Consider the following 23,960-nt stretch of genomic DNA (forward strand, 5'->3'; position numbering starts at 1 on the left):
TATATATATATAATAAAGTTATTTTGGTAAACTGGACACATTTTGGGAATATATGTGGTTACTTTCTCGCCTGAAAACATATTAAAACTTCCTAAAATGACATGTTAACACTTGTAAAGCCACAATTACATATTTTAGCTAATGGAGGTTTAAAATGGAGGTTTAAATTCGCCGCTGCAGTATGGAGTATGCATAATGGTCGGCTGGTTTTCGGATACTACTATACTATTATTGTGAATTTAGTAGGCAGTATGCAGTATATACTCATTGAGTATGCTAGTATGCAGTATGCTAGTACGCTATTCCGAACACAGCCTTCGTGTAGACAGCGCCCCATGTGGGGATGACATTAAAGTCAGGGAAGCGAAACATGTGAAGCTGACAGTGACGTCATTCGGGGAGCGACAGTGTGGTGCAGATGTCTGGCTGAGCCAGCGTGATTATCTTAATCGAACAAAAATGGTTAAATCGGGTAAACTACGATCCGGAGCGACGTCGAAAATCAAGCGATGGAAGAAAGGACACAGCAGCGACTCGAACCCCCAGACGAGCCGATACAGACAGGCCGCGAAAAGTGCCTTTTTCAGCCGTCCCACGGGTAAGCAGCGCCGGGTGTCTGGCCTGATCACACGTGGATAGTCAGCACAGTTCTGGGGCCAGAACCTACCAGCTACAGATACAACTCGTGACGTTAGAATTATAAGGTTCTATCTCAATTTGTCAAAATTTAGTTTTTTACATAATCGGATCCATTAGGTGTTTATTAATGCCTGTGTGGTGTTATTTTTAAAATGTTGACATTTTTGAGTTAGTAATTCATAAAATACAAAGGTTCCATCGCACCAAACATAATGAAATGTAAAAACGTTGACGCTCAATATCTCTGAACTACCCTAAACGGAGATAGAACCTTATAATTCTAAGCTCACGAAGTAGGAACCTACCAGCTACAGATACAACTTTGTAAATAACATAGCAAAGGGTAACTCAAACTTTAGTTTTCAAACAGTGTAAGCTAATAGCCAATACCAGCAGCCATGTCGTTATATAGCCATGACATAATAATGTGCTATTTTAAGATAATTTTGGTACAGCCAACAAGCAGATCCCCCCCCCATAGCTGTCTTATTACACAGGCAATCAGCTATGTGTTTTAGCAGGCAACTCTCCTAACACGGTAAATCACAGCTTTTTTGGTGTTATTTCATCCCTAGTTTCAGTGTTTTACATGTAAACAAGTAGCAAACCAATATGTCTAGATACTGATTAAAATGATATGCAACACGACTCCTCATATGGTCACACAAAAAAACAGTGAATTTCACTCTATGGGAAATCCCATAGCAATACATTGTCAGTGGAAGGGTATAAATGACATTTGAATAAAGTGTCTTAATGATGATATACAGTATAAAGCCTCTTACTTGGTATAAAGAGGCACCTAAACATTGAGCCATCTCAGATTGTGTCCACTTAATGCCCCCCCATGTTTGTCTTTTTCCGCCAAGCATCGCTCCAGTGCCAATACCCCATCCGTTTTAAATGGCCATAAGTGAATTGATTATTGGTGCATTAAGACACATTATGGTTAATACTGTTTGTTTGTAGGGATGTAGAGAACATAAACAAGAGAATGTATACCGTCTTGTTATGGCTTGCATCAGCAAGTCCAACTATAGTAATCTGTAGGCTATTACTTTTTGTTATTATTTGCATTATCTTCCGCCTTTACATCTTAGAAACTTCAAATCAACTTTATACTGTGCAGACTTTCCCATGTCAGGGACATTTTGAGCTCTTTTCAAAATTGGCATTAAGAGACACCAAAACCAATGTGTAGTTGGACACCACTTAAAGAAATTGTAAACATATAGGCCTGATATCTGATATAATTTATACTTAAGCTATACTAACATTTTTGTAAAATCATCATAATTACCATTCATTTCAATGGTTGACTTTCAGTATTTTGAGGTAGACACCCGTATCTAACTTTGTGTAGACCTATTATACCAACTATTAGCATTTGATTTTGCCTTAATATTAGTATGGGTAATATGGGTTTCAATGGGGACCATTGTGTTTGTATTAAACATTTTAAGATGCTTTTCATCTTTTAAGCTAATCACTCCAACTTTTAAAATTGCCAAGCTAACGTTTCATTAAGACACTTTGCTAACATTGTGGTTTCATCTCTCCACTGAATGAAAACTATTCCTATGGGATTTCCCATAGTGAAACACACAGGGCAGATTTACCTTAGTGAAACACACAGGGCAGATTTCTTGTCACATTTCTTAACACTAACAACATATTAGTTGCATATAGGGATGGGAATTGCTAAGATGTTATCGATACCGATGCCATTATCGATTCTGCTTATCTGTCCAATTCCAACACGTGCAGGTCGTCTACCGTTTAGAATCCACAATGTTGCATTTCTTTTGACTTTGTCACATTTTAAATAGATGACATGCTACTTTATCAGCTTTCTCAAACAATGTTTGCGAACGGATACCAGGGGTGAGTGCTTGAATATTCTCCTTGTTGCGACTAAATAAAACTTTAAACTCCGATACTACACTGCAGAGTTTGACGTCAGCCTCAGAGTTTCATGTCATGACGCAGAAAAACATGCCAGAATCGATAACCTTGGAGGCGTACGATACCAATGTATCGAACAATTTGGAAACGATTCTCAATTCCCATCCCTAGTTGCATATAATTTTAATCAGTAGACACTGGGGAATACTAATATATAATTTCTCACTTGTTTACTTGTAAGATACTGAAACCAGGGATGAAATAACAGCAAAAATAAGTGAATCTCTATTAGAATCGAAATGTATTTCTTAACACTAACACCATATGAGGAGTCATGTTGCATATCTTGGCCAGAGCCAAAAAAGACTGAGGGCTAGCACCATCTCAATGATGTTGAATGAATGAATGAATGAATGAATGAATGGACTTTATTGTCATTGCTACAGTACAGGTACCAAACAACGACATTTAGGAGGGGTGGCTCCCCTGGTGTTAGGAAAGGGAAGAAAAAAAAAACTTTTAGAAAAAGAATAAAATCACAAGAAGGTAAGGAGCTGGTTTACATAAATAAAGGCTATGTACACAATCCACTGTACTATACTGCACAGATAGTCAACTAGGGTTGTCATATTGCACAAAAGTATTTTTTCACGGTATTTAAATGTTCACGGTGCACATGAAACAACAAACAAACTGACACTGATTAATAACCTTTGCTCTCTTGTCTCTAGAGAAGAGCGACCTGACAGTTGATGCTCTCAAGCTGCACAATGACCTCCAGGCAGGGCCCCTGGAGCGGCCCACGGGGGGTCGGGGAGAAGCTTGTATGGAGGAAGACGCACTAACAGAGAGGACGTCCGGGACCTTCCTCAGCGGCTTGTCAGACTGCTCCAACCTCACCTTCAGAAAGGTGCAGCGCTTCTGGGAGTCCAACTCAGCAGCCCATAAAGAGGTTTGTGAGGGATAACTTTTTGCCTTGGTCTACAGTGCAATGTTGTAACCTCGCTGGTTACTGTTTTAGGTTGCTGGATGGTAAATAGACTGACTTATATAGCGCCTTATTCCAAAGCGCTTTACAATGGCCTCTCATTCACCCATTCACACACACATTCACAACACCAATGGCGGCAAGCTACCATGCAAGGCGCCGGCCCGCTCATTGGGAGCAATTTGGGTTTCAGTGTCTTGCCCAAGGACACTTCGACATGTGGCCAGTCGGGGCTCGAACCCCTGATCGGCCAACCTTGCGATCATAAGACGCCGACTATACCTCCTGCACCACAGCCGCCCCCTGGATGATTATCTTGTCCTGAATTTCCTCTCAGCCCCTGTCTATGTCTATGAGGAAACTGATGATTTAAACCCTGTTGGTCCTCCAGATCTGTGCTGTGTTGGCTGCTGTCACTGAAGTCATCCGCTCCCAGGGGGGAAAGGAGACAGAGACTGAGTACTACGGAGCTCTGGTGAGTCTTAATAATAACAAGTCTAAATTTTAAGCCAAACGTCCCAGAAATAGTTCGATTTCAGAATTAGAAACAGAACCTCCAAATGGCACGTTAGTCGTTTTGTTCACTGTTGACCCTTGATGTTGTTCTGAAAGTGCTTTGCCTTTCTGCTGGTTCCAGATGACCACCCTGGAGGCAGTGGAGTCAGGAGAGTCGCTGGCTGCTGTGGCGTACCTCCTCAACCTGGTTATGAAAAGGTACGAGTCCCAGAGCTCTGCTTTCATGAACCCTATGACCAATCACATCAGTCATGTCATTGGTCACTAAAAGGAAATGGATGATTTAGTTTTTTTAGAAGCGTGACCAGGGTCTTTCTAGTTGTGTTGTTGGAGTTGACTGTCGTGTGTCGTGTGTTGTGTGTCCTGTCGTCCCGCAGGGTTCCAGCCCCGGTCCTGATCTCTAAGTTCTCAGACACGGCCAAAGCCCTGATGGACGTCATGTCCTCACAGGCCAGCTCTGAGTCTGCCTCCGCCCTAAGATGGGTGAGTGTGTGTGTGAGTGTGTGTGTGTGTGTGTGTGTGTGTGTGAGAGAGAGAGAGAGAGAGAGTGTGTGAGAGAGAGAGAGAGAGAGAGAGAGAGAGAGAGAGAGAGAGAGAGAGAGAGAGAGAGAGAGAGAGAGAGAGAGAGAGAGAGAGAGAGAGAGAGAGAGAGAGAGAGAGAGAGAGAGAGAGAGAGAGAGAGAGAGAGAGAGAGAGAGACTGTGTCTGTGTCTGTGTCTGTGTCTGTGTGTGTGTGTGTCTGTGTGTGTGTGTGTGTGTGTGTCCATATAGACCACAGTTGACTTCATGTGACCTGTCACAAGCAGGATGTTGACCCCTCTGTCTCCCCACAGATCCTGTCCTGCCTGGCCACTCTGCTGAGGAAGCAGGACGTGTCAGTGTGGAGCTACCCCTCCACCCTCCAGACCTACCACGGCCTCCTCAGCTTCACCGTACACAGCAAGCCCAAGGTCCGTCTTAACTACAGCCAAAACACACCCTAACACCAGGCCATGTGCTGAATATTGAATACACTTGTATGCAACAGAAATCCCATCCTCACTTATGGCCATTTAAAACGGATGGGGTATTGACACTGTTTGCGAACTTTTTTTTTGCTTGGTAGTTATTCTTCTTTCCCCTCTCCCTCTCAGGTGCGTAAAGCTGCCCAGCACGGCGTGTGTTCCATCCTCAGAGGCAGCGACTTCCTGTTCGCAGACAACGCGCCGGCCCATCACCCCGCCGCCACGACGACCGCCAAGTTCTGCATCAAAGAGATGGAGCAAGCTGGAGGTACGACCTTTCACCCTGACTCACCCCCTCTCCTCTCTGAGGGTCCTCACAACTGTTGGGATACCCTGACAATATTGGACCAAGATCGATAGTTTCAACCATTATGGGTGTGCCCTTATTTGCTAATCTGACCCCAAACGACATTCTCTACAATTCCGTAACACTGAGAATAACGAGCTAGTGAGCAGTGAAATGATGAATGTAGAAAGTACTGTAGTCAAAACTGTAATAATTCAAGTGTAGTCGTCGTCTAATGCTAGTTTGTGTGGTTGTTTGTGCTCAGGCAGTAAAGAGGACACCACCACCCTGCACATGCTGGGCCTCCTGAAGGACCTGATGGGAACCTTCCCCCTCGGTGCCGTCAAGTCCTGCTGTGAGACACTGCTACGAGTCATGACCCTCAGCCATGTGGTGAGAACACCGCGAGCTGGACACATACACACACACACACACACTCACACACACACACACACACTCACACACAACTCACACACTCACTCAATCACACACTCACTCACTCTCTCTCTCTCTTTGATAACCTGTGTGTTGGTGTCTTCTAGCTGGTGACTGCGTGCGCCATGCAGGCCTTCCATAAGCTGTTCAGTGGGAAGCCCAACGCCGCCACCCTGTCTCCTGAACTTAACGCTCAGATCATCACGGTGAGACACATACACACACACACACACACACACACACGCACACACGCACACACACGCAGACACACACGCAGACACACACGCAGACACACATACAAACCTTGCATACTTTTGAGAAGGAGTGCAAATGTGTGTGTGTGTGTGTGTGTGTGTGTGTGTGTGTGTGTGTGTGTGTGTGTGTGTGTGTGTGTGTGTGTGTGTCCGTTCGTCCCCAGGCCCTCTATGACTACCTGCCCAGTGAGAACGACCTGCAGCCTCTCCTCGCCTGGCTGGCTGTCATGGAGAAAGCCCACGTCCACCTGGCCAGGTACAGTACACTACACCTGAGACACACACACTACACCTGAGACACACACACGTCGCCAGGCCACACACACCCTCGGTACACCTCACCCATCCAGCTAGGGAGCTTACAGGAGTGTGTAAATTAAACAAATAATACTCTGAAATAACATTCTCACAGCATCTCATTTAGGGACAGAGGAGGTTTAATGCATGCTCTCATGTTCTCAGACTGACACCGCCTCCCCCCCTCGTGGGGGAGAGTTGGAGCGTCAGGTGTGACTGCAGAGTGAGACTTGCCCTCACATCTGGTCTGACTTTGTTGACGTCTCGTATCAGGAAGATCGTTCTTCCTCAGCTTCATCAAAGTTATCCTCTTCATCATGGACCCCCTCCCCCCACCCCTCGGTCATCACTGTCGCATCAGTGACACCTGGGTCGTGCTTCAATACATTTAGGGTAGGGCTGCAACGATTAGTCGACTAGTCACGACTAATCGATTACGAAAATTCGTCGACGTGAAATGTTGTTGTCGACTAATCGCATAAAAATTATATTTAAAAAAACGTTTGTTTTTTTTTTTGTTTTTTTTTTTTTGATTTTTTAACGGGAGCCATGCAAGAATCAGCTGGGTAAGTTTTAGCTAACGTTGTTAGCCAACTGGCTAACGTTATATTGTTAGGGTCGTAATGTTTATGTTAGCTTTACTGTTACATGTTGGAAAACAACGTCTCATGGACAGGGCTGTACATGCTATGAGCGTTTGTGCTATTAATTTATTTGCCCTGTGGCACGCATGTGACAGACAGAGGCGCTTGTATGTAACGTTACGTAGCAGGGGTTTTCCATGTTGAAGCCAGGAGAACGCGAGATGAAATGAAGTGAGGGGTGGTCGCTATTAAAATACCAGGTAGTCATGGTGGATGATCATGAATGATGCTTGATAAGTGAATGCTATTTCAATTATGTTGAGTCCACCAGCGAGCTGTCTGTAAGATAAACAGCGTAGCCTACTAACGTGAGCTGTCTGTAGTCTAGCCAGCAATGCTAGCTAGCCAGTCAACTAGCTCTGTGAGCAGCTGTAGCTTGGCGTAACGTTAGGTTAGATAGCTAGTTAAGCCGGATTTATGCTTCTGCGTCGCCATTTACGCGCAGCGAAAAGCCACACGACTAATCGCGACTAATCGAAAAAATAATCGACAGATTAGTCGACTACCAAAATAATCGTTAGTTGCAGCCCTAATTTAGGGGCAGTTTGCATGAACCTTTTAGTCTGATTTCCAACACGCTCCTTAGATCCACCTCTAGAGGGCGCTCCTGTGCTGGTGCTGTCGTCACTCTCAGTGCTGCAGCTCCAGTCTGGAGACCCTCGGCAGCTTTCTGGCTGTACAGTTGGAGGTGCTTGAGTCATTGGCGTGTGAGAGCAGTCTACCTGCCCCTCCAGCCCCCCCGCTGCACTGGCAACCTTCAGTTCTGCTGGCAGGAAGCTCCCAGTGCAGCTAGGCTGGGGGGCGGACACAACAACCCTTTACTTCCTGTGGGTTTAGTCCTGTAGCAGAGCTCTTAAGCCTGCTAACATGTGGGTCCCATTACATCATGTTTAGTGAGAGCTGTGCTTCTCTGCCGTGTTAGCTGTACATATTATCCCCCCCCCCCCCCCCCCCCAAACAATAAGGTGTTTGGCCCTTTCACCTGATTGTCACATGTTGCATGCCACTTACATGTCTCCCCCTCAAAACAAATCCATTAAACTCTCATTACTCTCTCTCTCTCTCATTTCTCTCTCTCCCTCTCTCTCTCTCTCTCTCTCAAGTCTGCAGAGTGCGTTGAGTCTGGGTCACCTGCCTCGTCTGTTCTCCACAGCCGTGTCTTGCCTGCTGTCCCCCCACACACAGGTGGTCTCTGCCGCGGCCAACACCCTCAAGGTAGACGGAGGACATTGTTGCTTTATCCCCCTTCACACCATCTAAACTGTCTTGTGTTGACTCACTGTGTCGTCAAGCCTCGAATGCATGATTGATAAGTTATGGGGCTAGGGGGGGCTCTCACCATTATAGTAACACACTCATTTGTCGTTGTGTGTGTTTGTAGACTCTGGTGTCAGAGTGTGTCGGCCCCCACATGGAGGAGATCGGTCCAGTTACCCCCACCGCCTCGGCTGGGAACCCCGCCTACGTCTGCAAGATGTTCCGGTGAGTTCCCTAGCCTGGTCTGAACGTCGTGCGGTCTTAGTCCCTGGAAATGTGATTATTGTGAAATGTGTATGATCAGATGAATGAGTCAGTGTTGTGTTGGTGTGTTTCAGGATCGTGGAGGAGGGGCTGTCCTACCGCTTCCACGCCTCCTGGCCCTTCGTGCTGCAGGTTCTCGGCTGCTTCTACAGAGTGGCGGGAAAACACGCACACCCTGTCATGATCAAGGTAAACACACACACACACACACCCTGTCATGATCAAGGTAAACATACACACACACACATACGCACACACACCCTGTCATGATCAAGGTAAACACACACACACACCCTGTCATGATCAAGGTAAACACACACACACACACACACACACAGCATGTCATGATCAAGGTAAACACACACACACACTCACACACACACCCTGTCATGATCAAGGTAAACACACACACACACACACACTCCCTGTCATGATCAAGGTAAACACACACACACCCTGTCATGATCAAGGTAAACACAAACACACACACACACTCACACACACACACACACACCCTGTCATGATCAAGGTAAACAAACACACACACCAGGGTTTCCGTTAACCGGTAATTACCGGTCTTTGTCCGGTAAAAGTTGTTGAAGTCCGACAAATTGAAAACTCGTCGGACAAAATGTCCGGTGAAAATTGGCTTCGGCCACCATCTTCAGCTGAGCACCAAACACACACACACCCACACACACACAACACCGCCTGAGAGAGAAGGACCCGCCCCCTCCAGCCAGCCTATAGGGTATAGGCTAACCAAAGGGGGCGGGTCCCTCCCTCCCGGGCAGTGCCGCGCGTGCACGAGTGTGTGCGTGCCCGGCGCCCAGACGAAAATGGCGGCCCGAGGCGAAGCGCCTTAACTTTATCGCACAATAACAAGGATAACAAACGAAACGGACAACATTTACACTAAGATGGAGACAAACTTCAGCGATATGATCTAACAGCCGGTCTTCAGGACGACATACAGACCCGTATGAGCTTACAGGGCTATCCCCTAAGTATGATTTGACAGGCAGCTAAACGAAATGCCTTCCCAACCAGCGAGACCTGGGGGGTATTCCATCAACGTCGCCAAATGAAAATCCAGGCTCACCCCGACAAGTCTCGCGAGATCTATCAAGGTATGCCTGGATCTTTTTAAGAGTCTCGCGAGACTTAACGAAAATAAGCCCAGACCCTCCTCCAGCGATGTCGATGGAACACCCCCCTGGTTATAGAAATGACGTTGTTTTATTGATTTAAAAAAAAGGGTAAAACTGGAAAGAGAAAATAGAAAATAGAAAACTCACATTAATCCCAAACAATTTAACAAACTTCAGTTAACGTAATCAGTGTTTCCTCCAGGAATTTTTACAATGGTGGCGGGTAGCGTTGACCGCGCGCGCCCGCGATTTTTCCGCGTGCACGCGCATGAAACGCGCACGCGCGCTCAAAACAACGACGTAATTTCAGCCAAAACTCGAGGATGGCCAAAAAAAATAAAATGTTTTCCCGTACTTCTCCCGTGTGTCTCTTATTGTCTGTGTCTGCATGTTTTTCCAGCATGTAATTCCGTTGTCAATAAAAAATTCGTCTCCCCTTCTTTTCATTATCATTATGGAGGCTTTATGGTTGTTGTAACTATTATGGGAAGCGGTTGACACAGTAGCCGCTTTTCGTGTACGCTGCAGTGGATCCCTTCACAACGCAGAAGAAAGAGGAGAGAGAAAACATTGTCAATGTGCAGGGAAGAATCATGTATCAGCAGGGTTCAACAGTAACGCTTGCCTGGGGCAAGTAAAAAAATTCGCCGGGTTTGTTTGCGCGAGCCAGAAGACGCTGCTGGATCCTGGATCTGTTTACCTGTGTGCAGGAAGAAAAACAGACGGAGCAGGCGCCAGACCAGACTAGATGATTGTGGAGTGAAGAGATTATTAAAGCGTACGCGATGCGACGGGTGATCGACAAGCACGTACACTTTCATAATATCTTCACTCCACGATCATCTAGTCTGGTCTGGCGCCTGCTCCGTGTTCTTCCTGCACACCGATGCACAGATCCAGGATCCAGCACCGTCGTCGCGCATATTGTAACATTTGAAGTAGTTTGTAGACTACACGCAGCCTAGATGTATTCGACCAATCACAAAACAGTTTTGCAAGCGCGTCGCTTCGCGCTTGTGGGTGTGTCTAGCGCTGTGAAGGTCTGAAAAGCGGCCTAAATCTTTATTATTATTATTTTTTGAGAAATCTGAATGGTGGCGGAGGAAATTCCATCGTGGCGGCCCGCCACGATGAAATGCATGTAGAGGAAACACTGGTAATGTGGAGTCCGTTCATTGATCGATGCTGTCTGTTCAGTTCCCAGTGAGGCGCCCGTTCAGCGCTGGACATAATCGCATAGCCAGCATGCGAATCATGTTATATTATTATAGCTCGCATCTAATCGTATTGGATGAGAAATAGACATTAAATGGCATATATAGGCCGCTACACAACAGTAATCACCGCGACAAACAGCTATATTAGATTTTATTTTATTTTTTATTTTTTTATTTTTTAAATATTTTAATATGATGACCGGAATATATCACGTTTGTCCGGTAAATCGAAATCTTCCCGGACACGATGTCCGGCGGCAATTTTTTCTAACGGAAACCCTGACACACACACACACCCTGTCATGATCAAGGTAAACACACACACACACACACACCCTGTCATGATCAAGGTAAACACACACACACACACAGTCTCATTACAATGTAAGGTGCTGAGTCTTTAAGAACACAGCTGGCAGGAGACACTGTAAAGGTAGTAATGAACTGTTTGTGTGTTCCTCAGTCTCTGCAGTCCCTGGCTGACCTGCGCTCCACCCCGCGCTTCCCCTTCAGTGGTGAGCTGGACCTGGCTCTAGGGGGCGCTGTGGAGAGCATGGGGCCTGAGGTGGTCCTGGGAGCCGTTCCCCTCAACATCACTGGCAACGAGTGAGTACACTCTCTTGGGGAGGTGTGGGGCGTTTTGGAGATATGTTTCAGGGGTTCTTTTGACATTCTGTGCTGTGGGGTCGGTCTGAGGTTGCGTTTTTTGTTTCAGGGACGACCTGGAGTTCCCTCGTAGCTGGCTCATCCCTGTCATCCGGGATCACGTTAAGAACACACAACTGGCCTTCTTCACCTCCTACTTCCTCCCTCTCGCCTCCACTCTCAGACAAAAAGGTCAACAGTAATTCTGTGTGTGTGTGTGTGTGTGTGTGTGTGTGTCTTACAATGTACTGCCTTACAATGTTATTCGTTTTTTTAAGTCACTGTCTGATAACTGACAAAATGTTCTATGATGTCAAATGTCCTGATGTCTCTGTCTGCATTGTAGCTGAGCAGTTGGGGCCGGCAGGACAGAAGCTTGAGGCGAAGGTCTACCAGACCCTCCAGCTGCAGGTAACCATGGAGCGCTGTGTTGTTACTAGTTGTTTACGTGGTCTGAACCCCCCCCCCCCCCCCAGATTGTTACACCCCCTGCCCCTGCTATTTAGCCCTACCCCTCTGTTTTGCACATTCACCCGTAGGGGTAGGGTGTCCTGATTCTGGTTGGGATAAAGGGGTTGGGCAAAGTGGTAGTGCTTAACACGGCCCTCCAAACAGAGTTTTCTCAGAGGCACACTCCAAACCAGAGTGTTATGCACAATCTCCCAGAACGCCTTGTGAATCGTCGGCAAGATAGTGGGCGAACATACAAGCAACAAACGAAAACCACAAATGTTATAATTTTAGAAATGTTCATAACCATCGTGTTATCTTAGTTTAATGTCATTTCAATGTGTTATAGACCTTTTCTTTAAAACAAGCATAACAAAAAAAATCACTAGTATGCTAATGTCTCTAGTTGGTTAGCTAACGCTAGCTAATACGTCTTATTAGATTGTGTATTCAGATCTCAACTGTCCCCTGAGGTGTTGTGACCCTCTGCTCCCCCCTCAGATCTGGACCATGCTGCCTGGGTTCTGTGTGGGCGCTGTGGACCTGCTGGTCTCCTTCAAGGGCATGGCCCGCGCCCTGGGCATGACCATCAACGAGCGACCAGACCTCCGCCTCACCATCTGCCAGGCCCTACGCACAGTCATCACCAAGAGCTGCAAAACAGGTTCAGACACACACACACACTTGCAAGAAAACTGTCGCATATTAGGGGTGGGGACAAAATGTCGATACGCCGATTGTTGTATCGTGGCCTCTTGCGATGCGATTATCGATTCACACATCTAAAGTCTGGGACCATTATATTTCAAAGCAAGACTGTATTTCCAACACGCTCCTTAGATCCACCTCTAGAGGGCGCTCCTGTGCTGGTGCTGTCGTCACTCAGTGCTGCAGCTCCAGTCTGGAGACCCTCGGCAGCTTTCTGGCTGTACAGTTGGAGGTGCTTGAGTCATTGGCGTGTGAGAGCAGTCTACCTGCCCCTCCAGCCCCCCCGCTGCACTGGCAACCTTCAGTTCTGCTGGCAGGAAGCTCCCAGTGCAGCTAGGCTGGGGTGCGGACACAACAACCTGTTACTTCCGGTGGGTTTAGTCCTGTAGCAGTGTTCTTAAGCTGCTATAATGTGGGTCCCGTTACATCATGTTTAGTGAGAACTGTGCTTCTCTGCCAGGTTAGCTGTACATATTATCCCCCCCATCACAAACAATAAGGTGTTTGGCCCTTTCACCTGATTGTCACATGTTTCATGCCACTTCCATGTCTCCCCCTCAAAACAAATCCATTTAACTCCCGAGGGCTACGACTATTACCAAGTCTATCTCTGGGTTTATCTGCAAGGACCTTTGACAGTACAGTGTAGCCAAAAACAAAGGTATGCTGCTAACACTGTAACCAAGGTATGAAATACTGTGTCGGAAATACCCTTGCCATTCCCACCCCTATAGCATATCCTCCTTTTGAATGAAGTGACTGTTTCCCCTCTGTAGAAGAAGAGAAGGCGGAGGTCGGCCGGTTCGCCAAGAACTTCCTGCCCATCCTCTTCAACGTGTACAGCCAGCAGCCCGCGCCCGGAGACATGGCCCCCTACAGGATGGCTGTCCTCGACACCATTAAAGTCTACCTGACTGTCACTGAGTCTGAGGTGAGAAACACACGCACACACACACCATTTCTAAGCATGAAAGTTTTCTGCCACAAGCTTTGGAGCGTCTGTGTGTTTGTCTCCCCCTGGTGGTTCAATGCGGTAATGCTTTCTCCTCTCCTCAGATGGTCTGCACGTTCCTGCAGAAAGCGACAGAGAGACTGAGCAGTCCAGAGAGTACTGAGTTCATACGGTATGACACACACACCTCCGGACTGTCACGTGTGTCCTGTGTTTATTCAGTGTAGGTGCCACTCCTCTAACCCGTCATGTCCCGCCCCTGTCCTCTCTCAGGCTGTCAGTCATGGACCTGGTGGTTGCCATGGCACCATGTGTCGACGAGGTCTCCATGGGTCAGACATTTGAGCTGATCAGGCCATACCTGGAGGTACACACGCACGCACACACACACACACACACACTTTTATATAAAGTAAAAAAAATAAAAATAAAAATCCAGATCCAGCATATATTATATTTATATATATATGTGTGTACCGGTATATAGAATATTTCTCACTCATATATGCTTTCTGTCAAAGTGACTTTTCAGTGATGTTGTCCCTCTCTGAACGTGTGTGTGTGTGTCTGTGTGTGTGTGTGTGTGTGTCTGTGTAGAACAAGGAGCCGGGCATGCAGAAGAAGGCGTACCGTGTTCTGGAGGAGATGTGTGGAGGAGAGAGGGACCAGTGCAGATCCTTCATTCTCTCCCATCTAGAGATACTCAAACACGTCCTGCTGGGAACTCTGAAGAACGCCTCCTCGCCCGCCAAGAGGGTAAGACCACCCTGTGTGACCACCCTGTGTGTTTGTTGGTCTGTGGGGGAGAGTTGGAGCGTCAGGTGTGCAGATTGAGACTTCCACTCACACATCTGGTCTGACTTTCTTGACGTCTCGTATCAGGAAGATCGTTCTTCCTCAGCTTCATCAAAGTTACCCTCTTCATCATAGACCCCCCCCCTAACCCTCGGTCATCACTGTCGTATCAGTGACCCTTGGGTCGTGCTTCAATAGGGCAGTTTGCGTTCACTTTTTTAGTCTGATTTCCAACACGCTCCTTAGATCCACCTCTGGAGGGCGCTCCTGTGCTGGTGCTGTCGTCACTCAGTGCTGCAGCTCCAGTCTGGAGACCCTCGGCAGCTTTCTGGCTGTACAGTTGGAGGTGCTTGAGTCATTGGCGTGTGAGAGCAGTCTACCTGCCCCTCCAGCCCCCCCGCTGCACTGGCAACCTTCAGTTCTGCTGGCAGGAAGCTCCCAGTGCAGCTAGGCTGGGGGGCGGACACAACAACCTGTTACTTCCTGTGGGTTTAGTCCTGTAGCAGAGCTCTTAAGCCTGCTAACATGTGGGTCCCATTACATCATGTTTAGTGAGAATCTATGTTAGCTATACATATGTATAGGTGTTTGGCCCTTTCACCTGATTGTCACATGTTGCATGCCACTTCCATGTCTCCCCCTCAAAACAAATCCATTAAACTCTCTCATTACTCTCTCTCTCATTACTCTCTCTCTCATTACTCTCTCTCTCTCTCTCTCTCTCTCTCTCTCAGCCAAGACTGAAGTGTCTTCTCCACATAGTGAAGCAGCTGAGTGAAGAACACAAAGACTTCATCACAGCCCTGCTACCAGAGGTACAGTCAAACTACTGGTGTTGCCAGGATACCAAAATGTTGTCTTCCATACCGATACCAGCTTAAGTATCACCATTTAGATTCTTCAACGATAGCACGGCAACCCGCAAAAAACATAACGTTAACATAATGATATTTGATATCTGATATTTGAATCAGTATACTATGCTGAAGAACAAATGAGTGAACACAAAATATCTCAATACTTTTGTCGAACCGGTACATCGTGCAACACTACACATACACACATACAATGTACCTCTTCTCAGATGACCATCAGCGTAGGCAACGGGCCAGTGGTTTCATGTGAGGTTCATGTTCACGTCCTCAGGTGATCATCTGTACGAAGGAGATGTCGGTCGGAGCTCGTAAGAACGCCTACACTCTGCTGGTGGAGATAGGGAAGGCTTTCATCCGCTTCTGTGGAGATGCCAAAGGTAACACAACCACACACACACTAACCTTGTTCATTAGCCTACCTCTCTCACCTGACTGAAGGGGTATTAGTGAGTTTCTTACTTTTGATTCTTGAATTGAGGCTGATGTGCTAAAATGCTGTTTTCCTATCGCCCCCCCCCCCCCCTCTCCTCCCCCCCCCCCCTCTCTCAGAGGCTCTGGAGCAGTACCTGCTGCTGGTGTATGTGGGTCTGACTGGGTCAGTCACTATGATCACATGCACTGTCCTGGCCCTGACCCGGCTGGTGTACGAGTACAAAGGTATGTGTGTGTGTGTGTGTGTGTGTGTGTGTGTGTGGGCTGCAACGATTAGTTGATTATTTAGAGTATGTAAATGATGTAATTTGCATATTCATAACAGTCGTTAATTATATGTAACACATTCTAAACATTTGTATAAATTGCAACGCCTTTTAGTTGAACAACATATCCCTGGTTCTGGTCAGTCTTTCATCACAGTCTCCCACCTCCCTCTGCCCTCCCTCCCAATTCAAAAATACAACCCTTTATTATCCACCCTGATCATTTACAACGTTTCCCAAATTTATGGGAATTTTGCAACCTTAGTTGTATGTACTCACCCTTATATGTATTGTAGGCATTTACAGACATTAATTAAATGATCGTGTCATGATGTACTTTCCAACACGCTCCTTAGATCCACCTCTGGAGGGCGCTCCTGTGCTGGTGCTGTCGTCACTCTCAGTGCTGCAGCTCCAGTCTGGAGACCCTCGGCAGCTTTCTGGCTGTACAGTTGGAGGTGCTTGAGTCATTGGCGTGTGAGAGCAGTCTACCTGCCCCTCCAGCCCCCCCGCTGCACTGGCAACCTTCAGTTCTGCTGGCAGGAAGCTCCCAGTGCAGCTAGGCTGGGGGGCGGACACAACAACCTGTTACTTCCTGTGGGTTTAGTCCTATAGCAGAGCTCTTAAGCTGCTAACATGTGGGTCCCATTACATCATGTTTAGTGAGAGCTGTGCTTCTCTGCCAGGTCCTGTACATATTACCCCCCCCCCATCACAAACAATAAGGTGTTTGGCCCTTTCACCTGATTGTCACATGTTGCATGCCACTTCCATGTCTTCTCCTCAAAACACTATCAATATAGTACAATTTGAATATGAAATAAAGTGACCATTGAATGAGAGCATTACAACTACCCACACTAACCAAAGGTTCATATATATCAGGGGTGCTCACACTTTTTGGAACCAAGATCTACTTTTCAAGTAGCCAGTCTGCCAAGATCTACCAGTCTAGTTTCAACATCGCAAACGTACATGCACGTACTACAAACACACACACACACACACACAGTTCCCAGCCTGCATAGTAAACTCACAATACACTTTCCCTCTCTCTGTCACACAGCCACAGGAGAAGACCATCACAAACCCTCCCTCTTTGCTATTCTCGCTCACACACATTCACACACACACACACACACACACACACACACACACACACACACACACACACACATTTGCCAGTCTGCATAGGAAGCCATAGCACAAACCCTCTCACTCTCTTACACACACACACACACACACACACACACACACACACACACACACACACACTCACTTTCTCTCACACACACTGACAGCCAGTCTGCAGTACCATAGCCAACTACTGATCCAACAAACAGAAAAGTAAACCAGATACAAAACAGGTAGTTCCCTAGTTTGAAAGGAGGAAATAAATGCATTTCTCTACCTTAGTGGGAGACCTGGCACTGGGAGGAGGCAGCTAGTTTCTAATAGTCAGGGCTGTAGGAGCTGGTTGCAAGGTGTCATCAGCCACTGTGGATCTGTCATCGAAAAGGCAATCTGCAGCCTCGAGAAACTTTTTTCACAATTTCGCCGTCTTTGAATGACTTCTTGTGTTTAACAAGAACGTGACTGACGCGATAAGAAGCTATTGTTACAGCCGTACGTTTTCGCTCTTTTGCCACATTTCCCTTCTTCGAAATAGCCATCGTAGATTTGCTGATCAGACAGACGCATTTCCAATATCACATTGTGTAAAAAAGTCCTCCTCCCATTCTGGATGGAAGTTATACGTTATTGGTTTCTTACTTGGTCCAGCTTCCCCACTCATTTGTATAGCCTTTATTTAGTATTATATAGTAAATAGTAGAAATTGGAAGGCTAACTAGGTAATTAGTCTTGCCGGTATTTTGTATTTTGTAGTTGGTGCTGTTGACTGCGCATGCGTGGTGAACCGCGTGTTAGGTGTAGGTGAAAAGATCAGATCTCAGACTGGCTTACCTGTACGTCAATCAAGTGGCAAAAGCCATAGTGAGGATGGATGATAGGCAAACTTTTTTTTTTCTTTCTTTTTTTTCTTTTGGGTTTTGTTCAATGCCATGCGATCTACCCATACTACCTTTGCGATCGGTATTGGGCACCCCTGATATATATCATTGGCAGGCATTTGTATGAAATTTGATAAAGATGTATGGGCCCCTTGCACCTCTGTTCTGAACTGTAAGTCCAAAAACAAGGTTGTGTGTGTGTGTGTGTGTGTCTCAGACTCTATAGACGTGTCCACCATGGAGCAGCTGCTGCATAACGTGTGTCTGCTGCTGACGTCTCGGACCAGAGAGATCGTTAAAGCCTCCCTCAGCTTCATCAAAGTCATCCTCTTCATCATGGACCCCAAGACCCTTGCATCACACGTCACTGTCATGGTACTGTGTGTGTGTGTGTGTGTGTGTGTGTGTGTGTGTATGTGTGTGACATTTTGACTGTGCTTCACTACATTTAGGGACAGTTTGCATGAACCTTTTAGTCTGATTTCCAACACGCTCCTTAGATCCACCTCTGGAGGGCGCTCCTGTGCTGGTGCTGTCGTCACTCTCAGTGCTGCAGCTCCAGTCTGGAGACCCTCGGCAGCTTTCTGGCTGTACAGTTGGAGGTGCTTGAGTCATTGGCGTGTGAGAGCAGTCTACCTGCCCCTCCAGCCCCCCCGCTGCACTGGCAACCTTCAGTTCTGCTGGCAGGAAGCTCCCAGTGCAGCTAGGCTGGGGGGCGGACACAACAACCTGTTACTTCCTGTGGGTTTAGTCCTGTAGCAGAGCTCTTAAGCCTGCTATAATGTGGGTCCCAAGCAGGAGAGCACAACATTACATCATGTTTAGTGAGAACTGCAACTGACATGTGCTTATCTGCCCCCCCCCCCAGGTGTTTGGCCCTTTCACCTGATTGTCTGTCTCATGCCTCCGCCATGTCGTCCCCTAGAAAAGCAATACATTAGTCACAGTAATATGTGATTCTCTCTCTCTCTCTTTCTCACAGATGGAGGGTGTTGGTAACATTAAGGATGATGTGAGAAGGCACTTCAGGACTAAACTCAAAAACATTTTCACTAAGTTCATCCGGAAGTTCGGGTAAGGGTTCATATTCTGTCTGTCACTCATTATATTCTATCTCTGGATTCTGATTAGTCTGAGGAGAACAGAGCACATGTTGTAATACAATGTAATGGTGTTTTTCTGTCCGTAGCTTTGAGCTGGTGAAGAGCATGTTGCCTGTGGAGCACCATAAGGTGTTAGCGAACATCCGCAAGGCCGAGGCTCGCACTAAGAGAAGCAGACAGGCAGATAAAGAGGGCGACTCGGACAGTGAGGTGGATCTACCTAAAGCCAAGAAAGAGAGGTAGACACCCGTACCTTAACAAATACACACACACACACACACAGTAGAGGTGTACACTCTTACTTACTCTTCCATCGCCTCCCCCCTCTTCAGTATTGAGGAGATCCTGGCTGACTCGGACAGTGAGATGTCGGAGGATGAGGGGAAAGGCGGTAAGACCCAGCGGAAGGCGGCAGGGAAGCAGAAGGGCCGGGCCTGGCTGAAGGAAGGACAGGAAGACGAACCGCTCAACTTCCTGGACCCCAAGGTCTCCCAGAGGGTGCTAGGTAACGGATCCTACTTTCAACCGCGTGGCTGCAGTCACACCATGTTTGACGATCAGATACGACCGGATAGTTCTAAGCATAATTATCATCCGATCTAGATTCCATCATATTGCTTCTACCTGTCTAGACCTGGGGAGGGAACAATGACAGAAGGGGAGGGGGCAACGTTGATCCTTTAGGTAGAGGTAGAGAACTCCCATTATGTTGATGGCAGTAGTTTTAGGGTTGACATGGTTACTGTTGGTTCTCCAGCCACCAACCCTGACATGAAGAAGGCTCCCAAGAAACAGCATGGCTTCAAGGTGACGTCCGACGGACGTCTGATCATCAAAGACGACGAGGAAGAGGGCGACAAGACTAAAGGTAGGCGTCGGTCTCTGTTCTGGAATCTTCCAGCCGGTGTAAGTCTCTCTAAGTCACTGTCTGAGCTGGTTTTAACCCACAACTCTCCTCTATAGATGACGAGGTGAAAGATATTCTGGAGGAGGCTGGAGTCAAGAGTGTGAGTATTCATCAGCTTTAAACACTTGACTGATATTCATAGTTTTCAGTCATGTGACATGCTCTGGTGGGACAAAACAAATGTTAAGAAATGGCGGATAACACTGGAAACTCAACTATCTGGCATTTTGTATGTAACTGGTAAAAGTTGTCGAGTTGTCAATGGTGGGAAAATAGACTTTGACTCAAGACTTTGTTTTGCACACTAGGTGGGCGTTCTCATAAGCTGTGACTTGTGAAAACTACGAATTACCACCTACACACAATTGTAGATAATCTGACATGTTTGATGTTGTTACTGAAACCTCTTCTTGTCGTTGATCTCTCTCTTTTTTAGAAAAAGACTCAGAAGAGGAAATTCGGAGATGGAAACTTGGATGACGACATGGAGATTGAGCCCCAGATGAAATACAGAGGTACGGAAGAACACAACAAGTGATCCCAAATGGCTGATGAATGTCACATTGATCCAGTCAGACCTGCTATAACAGCTGTTTGTTAGGCCTCCTCACTGGTCTCCAGTGTAAACTGGGCCTGACTTTATATACAATCTGGAATCACTGAATCACATTCAACACTGCCTTTGAATAATGTTTAACAATCATTTCACTATATTCCCTTTCTCTCCAGCTGGAGGTTCAGGCATCCACAGACCCCTAGGGGGCAGCAGAGACATTGGGGGAGACTACAAGTCCAAGGTGAGCCACACACGCACCACACACACACTAGTTTTGTGTGTTGGACTCTGGACTTTAAGTTCAAATGGTTTTAAAAGTCGTCACTTCCATCTATCAGAAGTGTATCTGAGTAACTATGTGTTTCTGTCCTGTCTTTCAGAAGGGTAAAGGGGATGTGAAGAGGAAAGGAAAGGTTGACCCATACGCCTACATACCTCTGAGGAAGGAACAGCTGAACCGCAGGTCTGCACAACTAATAACTTAACTAGTTACTAGTGTTAACTAGTTACTAGTGTTAACTAGTAACACAACAGTCATGACAACCAACAACTACATCACATCTCTAGTCTCTGTGGTTGTGTAAATCTCATGAGTTAACCCTGTGTGTGTCTGTGTGTCTGTGTGTGTGTGTGTGTGTGTGTGTCTCTGTCTGTAGGAAACGTGCGAAGATGCAGGGTCAGTTTAAGGGCATGGTGCGAGGGGCCCAGAAGGGGGCGCAGTCTGGGAAGAAGATGCAGAGGAACAAGAGGAGGGCTTGAAACGTTTATTAAAGTTCTGAAGTTTATTAGAACTGTGTGTGCAGGGACAGTAACACCGTTTTACTTGCCTGGAGCAAGTAAAAGATTTGCCGGGTTTGTTTGCGCGAGCCCGACGACGCTGCTAGATCCTGGATATTTTTACCTGTATGCAGGAAGAACAACAGATGGCGCAGGCGCGAGACCAGACTAGATGATCGTGAGTGAAGATATTATCAAAGCGTACTGGTGATCGACAGGCGCGTACGCTTTGATAATATCTTCACTCCACGAAAATATCCAGGATCTAGCAGCGTCGTCGTGCTCGCACAAACAAACCCAGCGAATGTTTTACTTGCTCCGGGCAAGTAAAACGGTGTTACTGTCGAACCCTGGTGTGTCTGTCTGTCTCTGTGCTCGTTCTGGAGGACCTGCCTGCTTCATCCGATCTATACAGTTTCACTTATCTGTCAAACAAGTGGACATGAGGAGATCAATGTGTTAACACAGGCCTGTGTGTCCAAGCAGTGCGTGTATTCACGTGGGGTAGACAGTGTGACAGCGAAAGAGAACATATGAGTTAAAGATGGCGGTTGCCTCTCTTCTCTGGACGTCTGTTATGTCACCTCCAGACATGGTACAGTATCTAGCTTTTTCAATACATTTTCAGTGACAAAAAAAAAGAAGAGAAATATATTTATGATCGTTGGCAGGTGTATTCATAAGTTACAATCCATCTGTTAAACAAGATAAGTATATTTGTGTATCCTGCTTAAAATGATTTTTTTTTTTTAAAAGAGAAAAAATATGGTGCTGATAATACTGTGTACCGAAGAAAAATGGCTTCCATGTCAATGCTCTGTTTGACAGCTAGAGGGCGCTCTGTCTTTGAAAATGAAGATAAGAACTGGCAAAACATTCATAGATTTCCTCTCAGATTCCAGCACACTGTTTGTATCTTTGTATTGCATTATGATTAAACAAACCATTCTTGACTCAATCTTTGTCATATTGTTTTAATTTACTTCACATTCAAGTGGCGGGGCGGCTGTTGCGCTGGAGGTAGAGTCGCCGTCTAATGATCACAAGGTTGGCAGATCAGCGGTTCGGGCCCCGGCTGGCCACAGGTCGAAGTGTCCTTGGGCAAGACACTGAACCCCAAAATTGCTCCCAGTGAGCAGGCCAGCTCCTTGCATGGCAGCTTGCCGCCATTGGTGTGTGAATGTGTGTGTGAATGGGTGAATGAGAGGCCGTTGTAAAGCACTTTGGAGCAGCAAAAAAGGCGCTATATAAGTGCAGTCCATTTGCCATCAAGTGCTCTCAAGAACTCTTCAGCAGTACCTAGTCAAACATGACAACAAACATTAGAGTTGGCGAACACATCTGATGATCTCTGACTCAGACGGGCCTGGGCCCAATAGTGGGGCCTCTTATAAGAATAGTAAACTAGCAGGCTAGGCAGAGTGTAAGACTGCGGCTAGTTGGTTACCAGGGGTGAGGGGACGTACCCCAGAATCCCTAGAGTGTCCAGTGTGTGGGTGAGTCAGTCATTCCTGTGTGCTGTCTGGACTGCTGCCTTCTCAGCCCTGTGCTAAAGCAACACTGTCCAGTGGAGGCAGGGCAGCTGAAAGATCTATTCAGGAGATTACAACCACCAGCATACAACACTCCTGCTGTTCATTGTTCTCTCTCTCTCTCTCTCTCTCTCTCTCTCTCTCTCTCTCTCTCTCTCTCAGAATAACTGCAGTGTCTTATTGTGGTGAGTGAGGGGAGATTCAATGATAATTAGACCATGAGGTAGTGTGCACAAGGGTCTGAGTGGGTCAGTATGTATGAGAGGATGTGGAATAGTATGTAGTGTAGTGTCTTCGGAAAGTATTCAGACCCTTTCACTTTTTCCACATTTTGTTGTGCTAAAAACAAAGATATTAATTCCAGAATTACATGAACTATTATACTTGCATTAAGATGGACTCAATTCAACTTAATGAATGATTTGTTGATACATTTTTAGCATTTTCGCTCATTTTAAGTGTCATAGCAATGGGTATTTCTGTATTTTAGGGTTAGGGTTAGTAACCATAACCCTAACCCATTTACAGAAATGTAAAGAAATGTGGAAAAAGTGAAGAGGTCTGAATACTTTCCGAAGACACTGTATTGAAAGAGTATGTTGCATAAAATTATTCCAAGCAGGACAATTTCAGGGGTAGGATGTAGGCTAGGGTTACAGGCTAGATATGGGAGCCGTGGGTTCTGACTGGGCTAGAGTCATCATACACGTGTGAGTCATGTCAACCAACGGATTGTTGCATAATATGAGTCATGTGGCTGCAGACAGAAGCAGGTCTTCAGAGTAAGCTGTGTGTATCTGAGCTCTCAGGTCTATCAGAGAAGGGGAGCAGATGTTCTGTGCTGGAAAATGTAAAAGCCTGCACCCTGGTACTCCTTTCTATTATGTTTACTTGTGACAAAGTGCTGTTCTTACCTGATGAACATCCACCTCAGATCAGAATGTCCCAGCACCTAGCTAAAAGGATGACTACATTACATTTCTGATCTGGAACATTGGCAATAATGGCAGAATGACCGGCATTAACCACCCCAGCCACAGTTTATTATGTCTGCTAGACTGACGTAATGGTAAACTAGAAGATAAAAGAACAT

General features: G+C 46.4%; 1 protein-coding gene across 1 annotated transcript; it reads left to right on the plus strand.

Annotated features, from left to right (window-relative positions):
• Positions 1-449: 449 nt before the first annotated feature.
• rrp12 (ribosomal RNA processing 12 homolog) lies at positions 450-21,979 on the plus strand. The gene is made up of 34 exons (XM_080543083.1): positions 450-598; positions 3,276-3,496; positions 3,924-4,007; positions 4,170-4,246; positions 4,426-4,531; positions 4,882-4,998; positions 5,182-5,320; positions 5,604-5,731; positions 5,881-5,979; positions 6,192-6,283; positions 8,072-8,183; positions 8,350-8,450; positions 8,564-8,678; positions 11,321-11,463; positions 11,573-11,694; positions 11,849-11,913; positions 12,454-12,616; positions 13,437-13,591; positions 13,717-13,784; positions 13,886-13,979; positions 14,210-14,368; positions 15,142-15,222; positions 15,554-15,659; positions 15,832-15,939; positions 18,210-18,367; positions 18,975-19,066; positions 19,182-19,334; positions 19,428-19,600; positions 19,853-19,963; positions 20,059-20,102; positions 20,439-20,517; positions 20,732-20,799; positions 20,939-21,021; positions 21,215-21,979. The coding sequence occupies exons 1-34, from the start codon at positions 460-462 to the stop codon at positions 21,315-21,317; spliced, it is 3,858 nt and encodes a 1,285-aa protein (XP_080399209.1). The 5' UTR covers positions 450-459; the 3' UTR covers positions 21,318-21,979.
• Positions 21,980-23,960: the final 1,981 nt, after the last annotated feature.

This window comes from Nansenia antarctica (assembly GCF_963989245.1).
Source record: "Nansenia antarctica genome assembly, chromosome: 1".
NCBI lineage: Eukaryota > Metazoa > Chordata > Actinopteri > Argentiniformes > Microstomatidae > Nansenia > Nansenia antarctica.